Source organism: Lissotriton vulgaris, chromosome 5 (genome assembly GCF_964263255.1).
Source record: "Lissotriton vulgaris chromosome 5, aLisVul1.2, whole genome shotgun sequence".
NCBI lineage: Eukaryota > Metazoa > Chordata > Amphibia > Caudata > Salamandridae > Lissotriton > Lissotriton vulgaris.
The window spans coordinates 908444807-908458266 of NC_141693.1; the positions used below are offsets into that span (position 1 = coordinate 908444807).

The 13460-nt window shown below is 43.4% G+C and overlaps 1 protein-coding gene across 2 annotated transcripts in view; it reads left to right on the forward strand.

The window, feature by feature from the left end:
* Positions 1-13460, forward strand: part of DNTT (DNA nucleotidylexotransferase) — a 1394583-nt gene that overhangs the window by 702213 nt on the left and 678910 nt on the right. For both annotated transcript variants that reach the window (XM_086922528.1, XM_086922529.1), the window contains exon 7: positions 5945-6077. In XM_086922528.1, coding sequence (XP_086778654.1) covers positions 5945-6077 — 133 coding nt within the window. The remainder of the gene's footprint in view (positions 1-5944; positions 6078-13460) is intronic.

Consider the following 13460-nt stretch of genomic DNA (forward strand, 5'->3'; position numbering starts at 1 on the left):
GTAAGTGGATTACGTAAAGTGCATGTGCTTAATAAAACGATTACAACAATCAAGGTAGTTTGTTTAACTAAAATCACATAAAAATTATTTCATGCAGTGTAAAATGAATCATCATCAGTTTTACGGCCAATTTTAGCTTTAAAGTATACATCTATCTCTCTGATAAGTTAAGCATATGTAAAATATGGGTTTAGAACTTTAGCCCTTTCTTTTTCCGAAGATAACCCACACCAAGTAAAAATCTTAGAACTCCAAAAACAATTATTTGTGAGCTGTCTGTTTTTAGTATTCTTAAAGCCTCCATATGTTTCCTAGTCATCAGTCTCACACACAGTAGCTTTATCTATTCCCTTCTAAGGCTGGCATATGATGGACAGAAGAATAATATAATTGCAATGTCTTCATCTGAATCTAACAGGCAGAGAGAGCATTTAGTTTCTAACCTCGCTGCTTGTTGGAGTGACCACTCGGCTGTGATTGCATTAATCGGGAGGGCCTCATATTGGAATTTCAGGTAAAGGGGTTTGGCTAGCTGGGTTTAATTTCATCCAAGAATGGTTCAAAGCTTGGCATCAGCTTGAAGGATAGAAATTGTGTTGTGAGTCTTCCCACTGTGTAGTTTAATTTGGTCCTCTTTAAAATAAAATTCCAGTAGGTATGTTTGATCTCTTTGTTTGCTTCTACAGTAAATGTGCTCGGGTCTGCCCAGAACCTACTCAAGTCCAACTTAAGAAGCCAGTGCCGTACATGAGTGAGCCTGGGGAATGTGAGTTGGCCATCCAAACCCAACAGCTCTCTCAGACCTTTTCTATATACATGTAGTTCCTCTGTGGTCCAAATTCTGACCCAATAGCATAGTGGTTTCAGTGTTGCTAGATGCTCCAATTTCTTCGTACCAATATCATAAAATAGGGGAATAAATGGGGTATTTAGGGGAAGTAATATAAGCATTTGCATGGCTTTATTTTCCTCAGCTATTAATGTATTACCTTTTCCCCTGCCCCATAATTCGGACTCATAAAGTGCTGAAGCTTGGCTCTATATCTGTAGATCTCCAGAGCCAGGGATATCTAAACTCTAAACTCAGTAGCTTGTTGTCTCTTGACAATTGGCATGATGTTTTGCAGTAAAATTGTCTTGGCCGTATTTATATGTGGTTTCCAAAACAGCTTTGAGTCAAGATCAGCCCGCGGTAACTAAAATTAGCTGCGCACTCAAGTGGTATATCATCTAAGACCAATTTGTTTTTAAAATGTTTGTGCAGTCTTATGGCCATGCACTTAGTCTTGGTAGGATTAATTTCTAGGCCCTTTAATATACAGTAATTACTAAAGCTGTCAAGTAATGTTTGTAGCTCCCCCCTCCCCCCAGTCTGGGATAGTAGGATTGTATCATCTGCAAACATAAGAGCAAATGTATGGGCCCCTCCCAGCGCATTCAACATATGCTCTGCAAATATGGTTTGAATAGCACTTTTCAGCTTAAAGTTACCAATTCAATGTCACATTACATTGTATGCAGCAGAAGACATGCCTTGCAGCACAGACTACTAGAAGAATATGCAATATGAAATCACGTTATGTTTTAGAATCAGGCAGACTATATAATTCACTTCTTCTCTACAGAGCGCACCGTTTTCTTAAAAATTGATTTGTAAATGTTATTGTGCTTTTAAAACTATTTCTCACTCACCCAAGCCTCTCCCACTGCAAGCGGCCCCTCCGCTGCCCAGAAACCGGCGTGCCAAATGCTTGTCAGAGCCTCGGCCGATCGCCAGGCCACGCCCCCATCGGAGGCCACGCCCACCGACCTAGAGCTCAAAAGAGACGCTGCTCACCAGCCTCTCCACCTACAAACGCTGCTCCTGAGGCGGAAAGCCGGGAGAGCGCACCGTTTTCTTAAAAATTGATTTGTAAATGTTATTGTGCTTTTAAAACTATTTCTCACTCACCCAAGCCTCTCCCACTGCAAGCGGCCCCTCCGCTGCCCAGAAACCGGCGTGCCAAACGCTTGTCAGAGCCTCGGCCGATCGACAGGCCATGCCCCCATCGGAGGCCACGCCCACCGCCGACCTACCCACCAACCCATAAGTATGTGCCTCCCAAGGAAGCGCAGCGGACGAGCGCAGCGGGCGCGCCGATTGCGCGCCGAAGGCGCGCTTAAGGCAAGCTCGTCTGCGCTCGTCCGCGAGCGTCCGGGACTAGGGGCTAAGGACTCTGTATGCTATCATAATTATACATCTACTGAACTACTAGCGCTGCGCCCAACTACCACGACGTGTCTACCTGTTCCCCATAACGCGGCGAAACGTATATCTTACTTGGGCATAGGCAATCCCGCCACCCTTACAAACGCCCCTGCTCCTGAGTACTCTATGCTCACGACCACACCCAGTTCTACCTACATGTTCAGGTGTATATATCTAAATACCCCCTCCATGATTAAACACCAGACAGATATTTTTCTGCTACTTATGGATAAACAACCTGACATGCTGCTATTGACAGAGACCTGGCTCACCCCGGACTCATTACCGGACATTTTAGCGGCCCTACCTGCAGACTACTACATCCTATCAGCATTACGCCCAGGTGGAAAAATCGGGGGAGGAGCAGCTATAATTGTCAATAAGAAATTCCAACTTAGACAGCTCCCATCTCTGCCTCTACCTAACACTGAAAACATAGTCGCCAAAATAGATACTCCCAATGGCTCACTTGTACTGGTCCTACTATATCGCCCCCCCCAAACCATGTCCACATTCCCTTCCACTCTAGCTCAGCTACTGGCACCGCTGGTCACAAATCACCCTAAACTACTTTTGGTTGGGGATTTAAACTTCTGGTTTGACAACATATCATTGGATCCCCAAGCTGCAGAGATGAGTGAACTTTTCTGTGATCTCAACCTGACACAACACATCCACACTGAGACTCACCAGAAGGGCCATAGTCTTGACCAAATCTGGTCTCTGAACTTGTCACTATCCTCAATAGATATAAAACCTTGCTGCTGGTCTGATCACCACAGCATAAGTTTCTCCTTCCAGTTAGACAAGACCACCCATTTCAAGTTACAAACCAGCAAAACCATTAGGAAATGGACTTCTATGGACTTGTCAGCCTTTCTTAATTTTTTAGGTGACTCCCTTCCCCCTGACAGCACTAATGTGGAGGAGGCCGATGGTCGGTTCAATGAATGGCTCACTGCAGCGATTAACATCTATGCTCCTCCTACGCGTCTTTGCAGCTCTAGGAGCCCTGACGCACATAAATGGTTTACACCTGAGCTAAAAAAAACTGAAATTGGAAGTGAGGCAAAAAGAAAGAACATGGCGCTCCCAGTACTGCCCTTTAGCCAGGGCGACATACTGCTTAGCTAGGAAGACATACCAAACAACTCTACAAAACCATAAAACTACCTATTACTCATCCAAAATCCTAAACTCCACCAATAAGTCAAAAGAAATTTTCAGGATAGTAAACGATCTTTGCAATAACGATAGAACTTCCCCTCCGGTAGTTCCCACACAAGCGCTATGCAATTCCCTGAACGACTTTTTCCGCGATAAAATGTTATTGATTAAACAGAACATCTCCACGCTTCCAGCTTGCGCCCCAGTGGATGATATCTACTTTAATCCCTCAACTTTACATTCTTTCCCCCTTATTGATTTGAAAACTTTTTGGGAACTACTGTCTAGAGTCAAATCAGGCTCTCCTATGGATGTCTGCCCCCCCCCAAATCATGAAAGAAATCGGTCGAGCCATGCCCAACAGCATGATACCCTTGCTCAACGACTCCCTTACTTCAGGGATAGTGCCTAGTAGCTTTAAGCAGGCCTTACTGATTCCCCTCACCAAGAAACCTGGTATTGACCCACTGGACCTCACGAACTACCGGCCTATATCCTTGCTGCCCTTTCTATCCAAAATGTTGGAGGCGCATGTCACCAACTGCCTCTCTAATTTCGTGGAGGAATCGGACTATCTGCAACCCAACCAAGCAGGATTCCGGCCTGGTCACTCCACTGAGGCAGTAATACTGGCCGTCCAGAACACCTTGAGGTCCAACGCTGATAAAAATCTTCATCAAGCCCTGGTACTTCTTGACTTGTCCGCCGCATTCGACACGGTTGACTATTCTATCCTGGTCAACCGTGTCGAACAGGCGGGCCTTAGAGACTCTGCCCTAGCCTGGTTGAAATCGTTCATTTCTGAACGTACTCAGTCTGTCCGCTTAGGCTCCTTTTCTGCTGCCAAAGTCAAGTCTTTCTGTGGGGTGCCCCAAGGCTCTTCGTTATCTCCCCTATTGTTCAACTTGTACATGCGGCCCCTTCTTTTTGCCCTGAGAAAGCACAAAGTCACTGTATACAATTATGCAGATGACTTGCAGCTAGTTTTCGTTCTTAATTCCCCAAATGCTGTGGAGGACTTCCAAGCCACTATGACTTTAATCCAGAGTTGGATGTCCTCAAATCACCTTAAATTAAACCCAGGGAAAACTGAGTTGATCCTGCCCGGCAAGAGCGAAATCAGTTGGAGCCCTAACTTCTGGCCTGCTGATATGGGCCTCCCCCCTAAGAAATCTCTGACTGTAAAAAGTCTGGGGATAACCATCAATGAGGACCTCTCGCTAAAATCCCAAATTGGAACCGTGGTTTCCTCTGGATTTTTCCAATTGAGGAAAATTAGGAAAATCGTCCATTTCCTCACTCCTTCCGCCTTAATTCAGGTGGTCATGGTACTAGTCCTCTCCCACATCGACTTCTCAAACAGCCTATACCTTGGCCTACCAGTAGGACAACTTAGAAGACTGCAGTACTTACAGAATCAGGCCGCCAGGCTGATCTGCAATGTACCCAAATGGGACTCGATCAAATCAGGCCTTGAGACCCTGCACTGGCTACCCGTGGCTCAAAGAGCCGAATTCAAAGCCGGGTGCATCATCTTTAAGGCTTTGCAAGGCAAGGGACCTTTATTCATCAGGCAGCTGATTGGAAGATATGTTCCCTCACGTAACCTGAGATCAGCCCATAAAGACCTACTTGAAGTACCTCGCTTTAAGAGAAAACGACAAGGTGGCAGCAGCTTCCATTTCTTAGCAGCTACCCTATGGAATTCTCTGCCACTAGCCCTCAGACAGAGTAAGGACCTCCTTGCCTTTAGAAAGGCACTTAAGACTCACCTTTTCACACAGGCTTACTCGAAATAAAGATTCCTGCAGACTCACCCCTTGTTATGTTTTTTATCTCTTTTCAGCGCCAAGAAGCCTTCGGGCGTATGCGCGCTTTATACATTTTTAATAACATAACATAACATAACATACATAGCTGCACTCTATACAGATGTGCAGGTGACGTGCTCTTAGACAGGTGCTTTATCAAACGGACGGTTTTATCATGTGGAAATAAAAACAGTCATCCTTTTATACAGAGCATAATGGTTGAGGCTAGGTATGGACAGCAGGCTTCAGGATGCAGGCTGCTGCCCTTGCAAAATATAGGAAGTCCAGAGCCAATAAATCAAGTAAGCGTGGGGTAAAGAAGATTTTTTTTGCAGGCGGCCCTGATTTTCCATAAGCCTGCATCGGTTATATTACACTAATTTGTCTAGTTTCCTATACAAGGAAATTAGATAAAATAATATGCAGTGGTGGTTGTGATTTTCTAATTATTGACCTCCAATGGCTTGCACAGAGATGCATGAAGTTTTACACCTACATTTTCAGATCAAATAGATTTCTCTGATGTCATTGCAATCTTTCACTGTCATAACAAAAGAAAAAATAACGTTTGGACTGTTTGATCAATGCAAAAATGACACTGGTGTAATGTAAGTCACCTGACCTTAAGGGTTGGCTTTTTCTGTAACAGTATATTGGTTCCAGTATTAATATTCAAACCACAAAGCAGCTTTTATTGATATTTCAAATTGACTTTCAGGACTCCAGCACTACGAAGACCTTATTGGAGGTGTTTCTAATGTGGAAGCAGATGAAATTATCATGTTAGCTAAAGAGGCTTTCTACACTTTTTTACCAGATGCTGTAGTGACTTTAACCGGTGGCTTCAGAAGGTAATAAAATAATTCCCTGGTTGACTTTGAAATGTTCTTTTCTGATAGTGTTCTGAGCTTAAGAAAAGCTAACAGTCATAGCCCACGAATCTGGGAATCTATTGTGTAATGTTTGGGAATGTTTGAGAATTTCCTTTCAAATTAGGCCCAGTTATTGTGCTAAGATAATATGTTCGGATTTGTTTTCAGTGTTTCTGAAACCTAAATATGGTTTTATATCTTGGTGTTTGAAATTAACTGCATTTAAACTAAAGCGGGTAGCACAATCTTAATTTAGAAGTCACTCTAGTATCTTAAATGTGTGTTATCATGAGAGATTGTGATTATAGGCAGCTGTGTTTGATCGATAAAATGTAACATATGACAGATTCCTTCTATTACACCACTGATGCCCTTCTGCATTCTCCATATCAGATTTGTTAACAGGGTGCAAATTTGTTACCGCATATAACTATTCATTCATTAACCCCTCCCTCACAGGGCTAATTCCCCTGCTGTACTGGGGGAGGGGGGGCACGCGCAATGCCGCGGTGCTGATGAGCTCGGCTCATCATGCTTCACGGTGGCGCTGTGCTCATGACGAGCTGAGCTCGTCACGACCACACCCGTTCCAATGGAACGCCCACTACAGCAGGGGAATTATCCTGTGTGGGCGCGGCGCAACGGTCATGAAGAGCTCAGCTCATCATGAGCACAGCGCGACTGTGCCTCATGACGAGCTGAGCCTGTCATGAGCACGGAACGGGTTAAGACAAGCTGTCCACAAAGATCCATTGCCAGGCTAACAGCATTACCAGTGCGTCATGTAAAACTCATGCGTGAATGCTTCTCAAGGTAGATGATCCAAAGTGTTTCCCACTTTGTGTTACTTCCCTGTACAAAAATAGCTAATTGTTGTCTATTGACATGTCTAATATGATGGAAAAGTGCAATTGTTTTTTTTTGCTAATTATATTTTAGTTAATGGAATACAGTTTAAAAATGAAGACAAGATAAACATTCCGTGAGATTATTAGGTAAATCCCAAACATAATGCTTGAGAGTGAGTCAATATAGTCGCAAGACATAGAATCCAAATTATTGTTTTACTTGAAGTATAAATCCAGGAACTGTCACAATATTTGCTTAAGCCTGTCAATAACATCCTGCAGCTTGAAAGACATATTTGCGATCAAAATTAAGGGTGGGTGAAAGAATTATGTTGGCATGGCTATGAAAAATTAATGGCCTCATTTATGAAAAGTGACGCATCGCTGCGTGAAAACAGCGATGCGTCACTTTTCACTGCGCCCTCCTTGCGACACCAATGATGCATCATATTTACAGTATGACGCATCATGGCGCAAGGAGTTACAGATACGTCAGTATTTCTGACGTATCTGTATGGCGCAAAAGTGATGCATTGCTGGAGTGTGTCACAAAAGTGACGCAACTCCAGCAATGTGTCCTTTCATGTGAAAGGGCCTGCGTCAGTCTTACGCCTGCTGTGAGGCTGGCGTAAGAAAATGACGCATATTTGTCCTAGAAGTAGCGCAGTGAAATCTTATAGATTTCACTGCGTCACTTCTATGACCCTTTCTTGCGTCAGAACGCCCTCCCCGCATACATTATACCTGGCGTAGGTATAATGTAGCGCAGGGGTTTACAAAGTGACGCATCTACCTAGATGCTTCACTTTGTAAATATGGTGCAACAAGGCACATTTTTTACGCTGCAGGTGCTTCACAAAAAGTGACGCACCGCCCGCGTAAAAGTGACGCACAGCCTCATAAATGAGGCCCTAAGCAGTTTTCAGTTTTGGGAACTTTTTACTTTTCCTCTGAAATGTGCATTCGGCAGAAGTCATCTTATGGTGCATAAAAATGCACCCACCAAAAATCAGACTGCAGGACTTTTTTGTTTACACAATATTTAGCTACGAAATTATCGCCATTTTAGCGGCAGAAAATTGCAGCTAAAACGGCGATAATGGGCTTGAAAATATGCTCTAAGGATCTCCAATTGAAGTCCATGTTAAATGTGAAGGACATCTAACACGGGCTTCAATTGGAATTCCATAGAGCATATGATCAAGCCCATTATCGCCGTTTTAGCGGCAGTTTTCTGCCACTAAAACGGCGATCATTTTTTCGCCTGTCTTGATAATATGCCTCTAAATCTGTATTTTTCCCCACCGAAAAAAGCACTGCAAATTCGATGATTTTCGTAAGTTTGCAAAGTATACAATAGATGGTCTGACATTTGAATAAATAGCCTACATTAATCCACTCTCCCCTTGTTAAAATGATGGCTCATCGCAGTTGCTTTCTTAACTTTGTGCAACTTTGCAACCTGGGGGCTAACAGGGCATTAGCCTTTTTTCTGCATCTGTACTGTCTGCGCTAACTGGATGCGTGAAGGCCGCCTTGGGATTTCCAGCAGAATACAAAGTAGAGGTAGCAGTAAAGAAAGATGCTTCCTGGCAGCTCAGTATCCCATCCTTATTGGGCAGGACATTCAGCTGCAGGGAACATCAGTGTGGACAAAGTCTGTGAACTTCGCACTTCTTTGCAATTTACGGAATACCCTGAATTTAACCGACTAGTGATTCTTATTAATTTTTCAAGGATTCCTACTTAAAATGGCGCTAGGGATTTTCTTTAAGGTAAATAGAAATACATACACACCTCTTGTGTTTTGCATTTTCGGGATGAGCACCCTTTGCTGAATCTCGATTTGCATCTTTTTCACTGCGATTACCAAGTTTCACTGGGATAAATGCACGGCGTTATAGGTCTACACACGAGTCGACCTCTGCATGTAATTCTGCACTTAATTCACGTGATGCAACGATTATAAGCAATAGTATTTTGAAAATGGAAATATTTGTCTATGCTAACCAAAACCCACATTTCAATTGAGTTTTTCAGCCTTGGCAATCATATGTTAGGATCTATGTCACATCACTTAAATGCAAGGGTGTCCAGGTTGTGCCCAACGTATGAGAAAAACGACAGCTTTTCCTTACAATATATTATTGACCTTTGTATTTTTGTGTACATGTTGACCTTAAAAAGTCATTATGTAGTGCTGTAGACAATTTCTATATAAAATGAACTCTACAAGGTGCAGGGATTTACTTCTAGAAAATGCAATGAACATTTGGAGACAATGGCCCACATGCATCAAGCATTTTTGTAGTCGCAAACGGTGCGATTTCTTAAAATCGGCCGTTTGCGAATGCAAAAGTGCTTTTTGGGATGCATGAAGCAATTTTAGAATTCGTAACATGTTTGCGAATTCTAAAATTGCGGGTGCTTTTAAGAAGTCGCAGATGTGCGATTTCTTAAAAGCAATGCATCATTATTTTAAAAAGTGAAAATTCGCAAATAGGGTGCCAAATTTACCGAGTGGTTGAACCACTCGGTAAATTTGGAAAAAGTGTTTAAAATGTTGAAAATGCTTTTTTTTCAACATTCATGTTACGGACACACATGTCCTTAGGACATGTGTGTGTGCAACATGATACATTTCAGGGGTGCATGGGGGGGTCCTTTGGACCCCCCCCCCTGCACCCATGAAATTTTCTAAGTGCCACTCGCAATTTGCATTGACTCCTATGGGCCTTTTGGCCCATAGGAATCAATGAGAATTGCGAAAATTAACTTAAGAATTCGGTATTTCTTTGGGATTCGGTAAAAATTGTGATTTTTACCGAATCACAAAGAAATACCGAAAAAAATGATGCATAGCATTTTGCACTTCTTAATTTGCGATTCCTTATTTTTCGCAAATTAAGAAATGCAAAATGACACAATGATGCATGTGGGCCAATATGCATTGTTGAAGAATTTATAATGTGTTGGTGACTAACAGATCGTTTAAGTTGTAGTAGGATTGTAAGCATTGTTATAAATGATTACACCATTGTGCTCATTTCAGGAATGTTTATAGGGTACTTTTACAAACTATGGAGAGTTGTCCATATAGACTGAGCATGCATGCCTTAACAGTGAATAATTCATAAATAAATATAAATCTATTGCATTCAAATACTATGCCAGCTGAGGTATTTGACAGATACTTCTCATTAAAGTAAATACCAACCAAATCTTCTTCTGAACGGTATTCAAGGTTTAATAAACTGAGGATTGCATTAATGATTATAGCAACATTACATTTCTTATACAACTGAATACCAGTATGAAAACAAAGTAGAACACCGTCCCCTTCATTGGATGATATAATCAGTGATGAAATCAGTGATGTCCTCAATAATGTCATTTGAGATTTCACATGATTAATGTTGTCAATGATGTAATTTAAACAAGCCATGAGTGATGCAATATTTCAGGTCATTAGCAGTATGTGGCGGGTGCGCAAGTTATGATTAGCTCCCTGAGCTATAATGGCGGATTTCAGAGTGTTTTTTTATTTTTAAAATGTTACACTCTGTGTGACTTTGTCACATAAGTATTAACTACCCCTCCTGTTGCCTCCAGTAAGTCCCACACAGCAGGATTGCTAAGATGTCTTCGGAGACCATGCACCCTTTCTCCACCAAACTGCCAATGTGCCTCCAAGCGCACTACTGTTTGGGGGTTGAAAACCACTTTACTCCTGAGGGAACGCGGGGGCCAAGAAGCCCTCCTGGTTCTTTCTGTAAGTCCTAAACAGTGGGATTCCTGAGAGCTGGTGGGAGGCCCCCCTTTCCCAACCACTCTGCAAACGCATCTTCTACTTGAAAAACCATAGTAATTAAATGAAACAAAACAAAGGTTACAGGTACGTTTTAGTTAGGAATACCATTAAAAAACATTAGAAATTCACTGAAAAAAACAAAGGTTATAGGGACGTAATAGTTAGGAATTAGCATTTAAAAAACCTTAGAAATACACTGAAAAAAACAAAGGTTACAGGGACGTTGTAGTTAGGCTCAGATTTCACTTGTACAAAACCAGTGAAATTCGGCAGTTATAGTTAGCTAAGCTAATTATAACGTGTGCCCCTGCAATTTTCCGCTTATGACCTCGCAGATTACATCACTCATGACATGGTAAGTGACATCACTGATGACATCATCCACAGAATCACTGACACACTCACTCACAACTCCATAGAATCTTTCTTAACCCCACTCCCACTCCCACTCCCACACAACCACAAACCCATTCACATACCCATACCAGTACTTACACACCTTCTTACTGATTCATATATCTACACACATCTCTTCATTCACCCGCTCGACCCTGCAGTTCATGTAAACTACAGACCCATCTCCTTACTCCCTGCTCTGGCGAAAGTGACAGAAAGGTATGCTCACAGATCTATTTCCAATTTTATCGAAGAAAGGGGTCTGTTGCATGGTACTCAATCCGGCTTCCGTGCAAATTTCAGCACGGAGACCGCGCTCCTTGAAGTCACAGATGCCATCAGGGAGGAGTTGGATGCTGGTAAAAAAGTGGTACTGATTATGCTGGATCTGTCGGCGGCTTTCGACACCGTTCCCCACGCACTTCTTCTCTCCAGACTCTGGGACTTTGGTCTGCGGGGAACGGTGTGGAACTGGCTCAAGTCCTTTCTAGCCGACCGCCGGCAGACAATCTGGGCACCACCTTTCTCTGCTGAAATGTCACCGCTTGAAGTGGGGGTCCCGCAAGGTTCCATCTTAAGCCCCCTCCTGTTTAACATCTTTATGGCCCCCCTGGCGGTGACGGCGGAGTCTTTTGGCGCCCGGATTGTCAGCTATGCTGATGACACCCAGCTCCTCTTTGTAAGTAACAGGGATGGTCAGTTTGATGGTGTCCAGGTCAACGGATGTTTGAATGCTATTTTTGAGTGGTTTGGATGCCATGGGCTGAAGTGCAACGCCGACAAGTCGGAGTTGCTCTTCTTTGGCTGTACATCTGAACCCGATTGGAAAACCTGGTGGCCGAAAGACATGTCTCCTCCCACTAGCTCGTCTGCGAAAGCCAAAAATCTGGGAGTGGTGATTGACAACAAGCTATCTTTCGGACCACATATTTCATCTCTCACTGGGAAATGTTTCGGCATCCTGCGGATGCTTCGCAAATTTCTCCCCCTAGTCTCTATCCAGCAAAGAAAAATTATTGTCCAGGCACTGATCTGCTCCAGGCTGGATTATGCAAACATTCTGTTTTTGGGACTTCCCAAATATCTGGTCAGGCGTTTGCAAATCGCCCAGAATTCTGCAGCCCGAGCCATTTTTGGCCTTCCAAGGAAAGCCAGAGCCACGGATCTTCTCGCCACATTGCATTGGCTTCCAGTTGCAAAAAGGATTTTATTTAAAACACTGACCACGACTTTCAAGGCCTTGCATGGCATAGGCCCCAAATATATCTCCAAACGACTGTCTTGGTATACCCCTCTCAGATCTCTTAGATCCTCGTCCTTATCAAAAATGAGTGTTCCCACTATCAAACGGGCAAGAGTAGGAGGACGGTCTTTTCGGCACTTAGCCCCTCATGCATGGAATGATCTTCCAATCTCTTTAAGACAGACTTCCAGTCTTCTGTCTTTCCGTAAGGCCCTTAAGACTTGGCTCTTCCCGTAATCTTTGAGGCTGTTTTTATGTCTGTATGCCCTTTTGGTGTTATGTTTTTCTCCCCATCTTCGGTTGGGAGTCTTCGTCAAAGCGCCGGGATACTCCAGTGGAGTGGCCGTGCGCTATAGAAGTGTATAAATAACATAACATAACATAACATAACACTTATATACCCACTCAGTCCCTAACACATCCACTGACATATCCACTCATACACACATACAGCCACTCACACACTGAGTCAGTCACTGATAGAGCTACTCACACTCCTAGTCACTCACCTATACAGTGAATCACACAGCCCCTTTCTCACCCATACAGATACACACACACACTGACTCACTTACTCATACAGATACAAATGCGTACTCATATAACTATACAGTCACTGACACAAGCACATGCTCACGCATACAGCCACTCTCACAGTCACTCACTCACCCATACAGTCACTCATTTACCCCATCACACACCTATACTGCCTTTCACATACCCAGTTACTCACCCATATTCCACCCATTTAAAACACTCACAGTCACTGGATGATGTTATATCTCTCTCTCTCTCCCAATATATATCATCAGAAATGTTATAGATGATGTCACGGAACATTTCATGAGTGATATCATATGTGAGTTCATAAGCGGTGCATGGCAGGGGTGCAAGTTAGTGCAGCTAACTCCCCAGGATAGAGCCTGTGAGCTGACCCCAAGGGATGGGGTCCCCTGGGCCATTAATGGCTAAGGGAGGGAGGCCGCATGGCTGTGTAGCGCCTTCCTTATTTTGTGAATTTGTGGCTCCAGGGGAGAGCTCCCTGTGGCCTTTTGAGGGGCAGG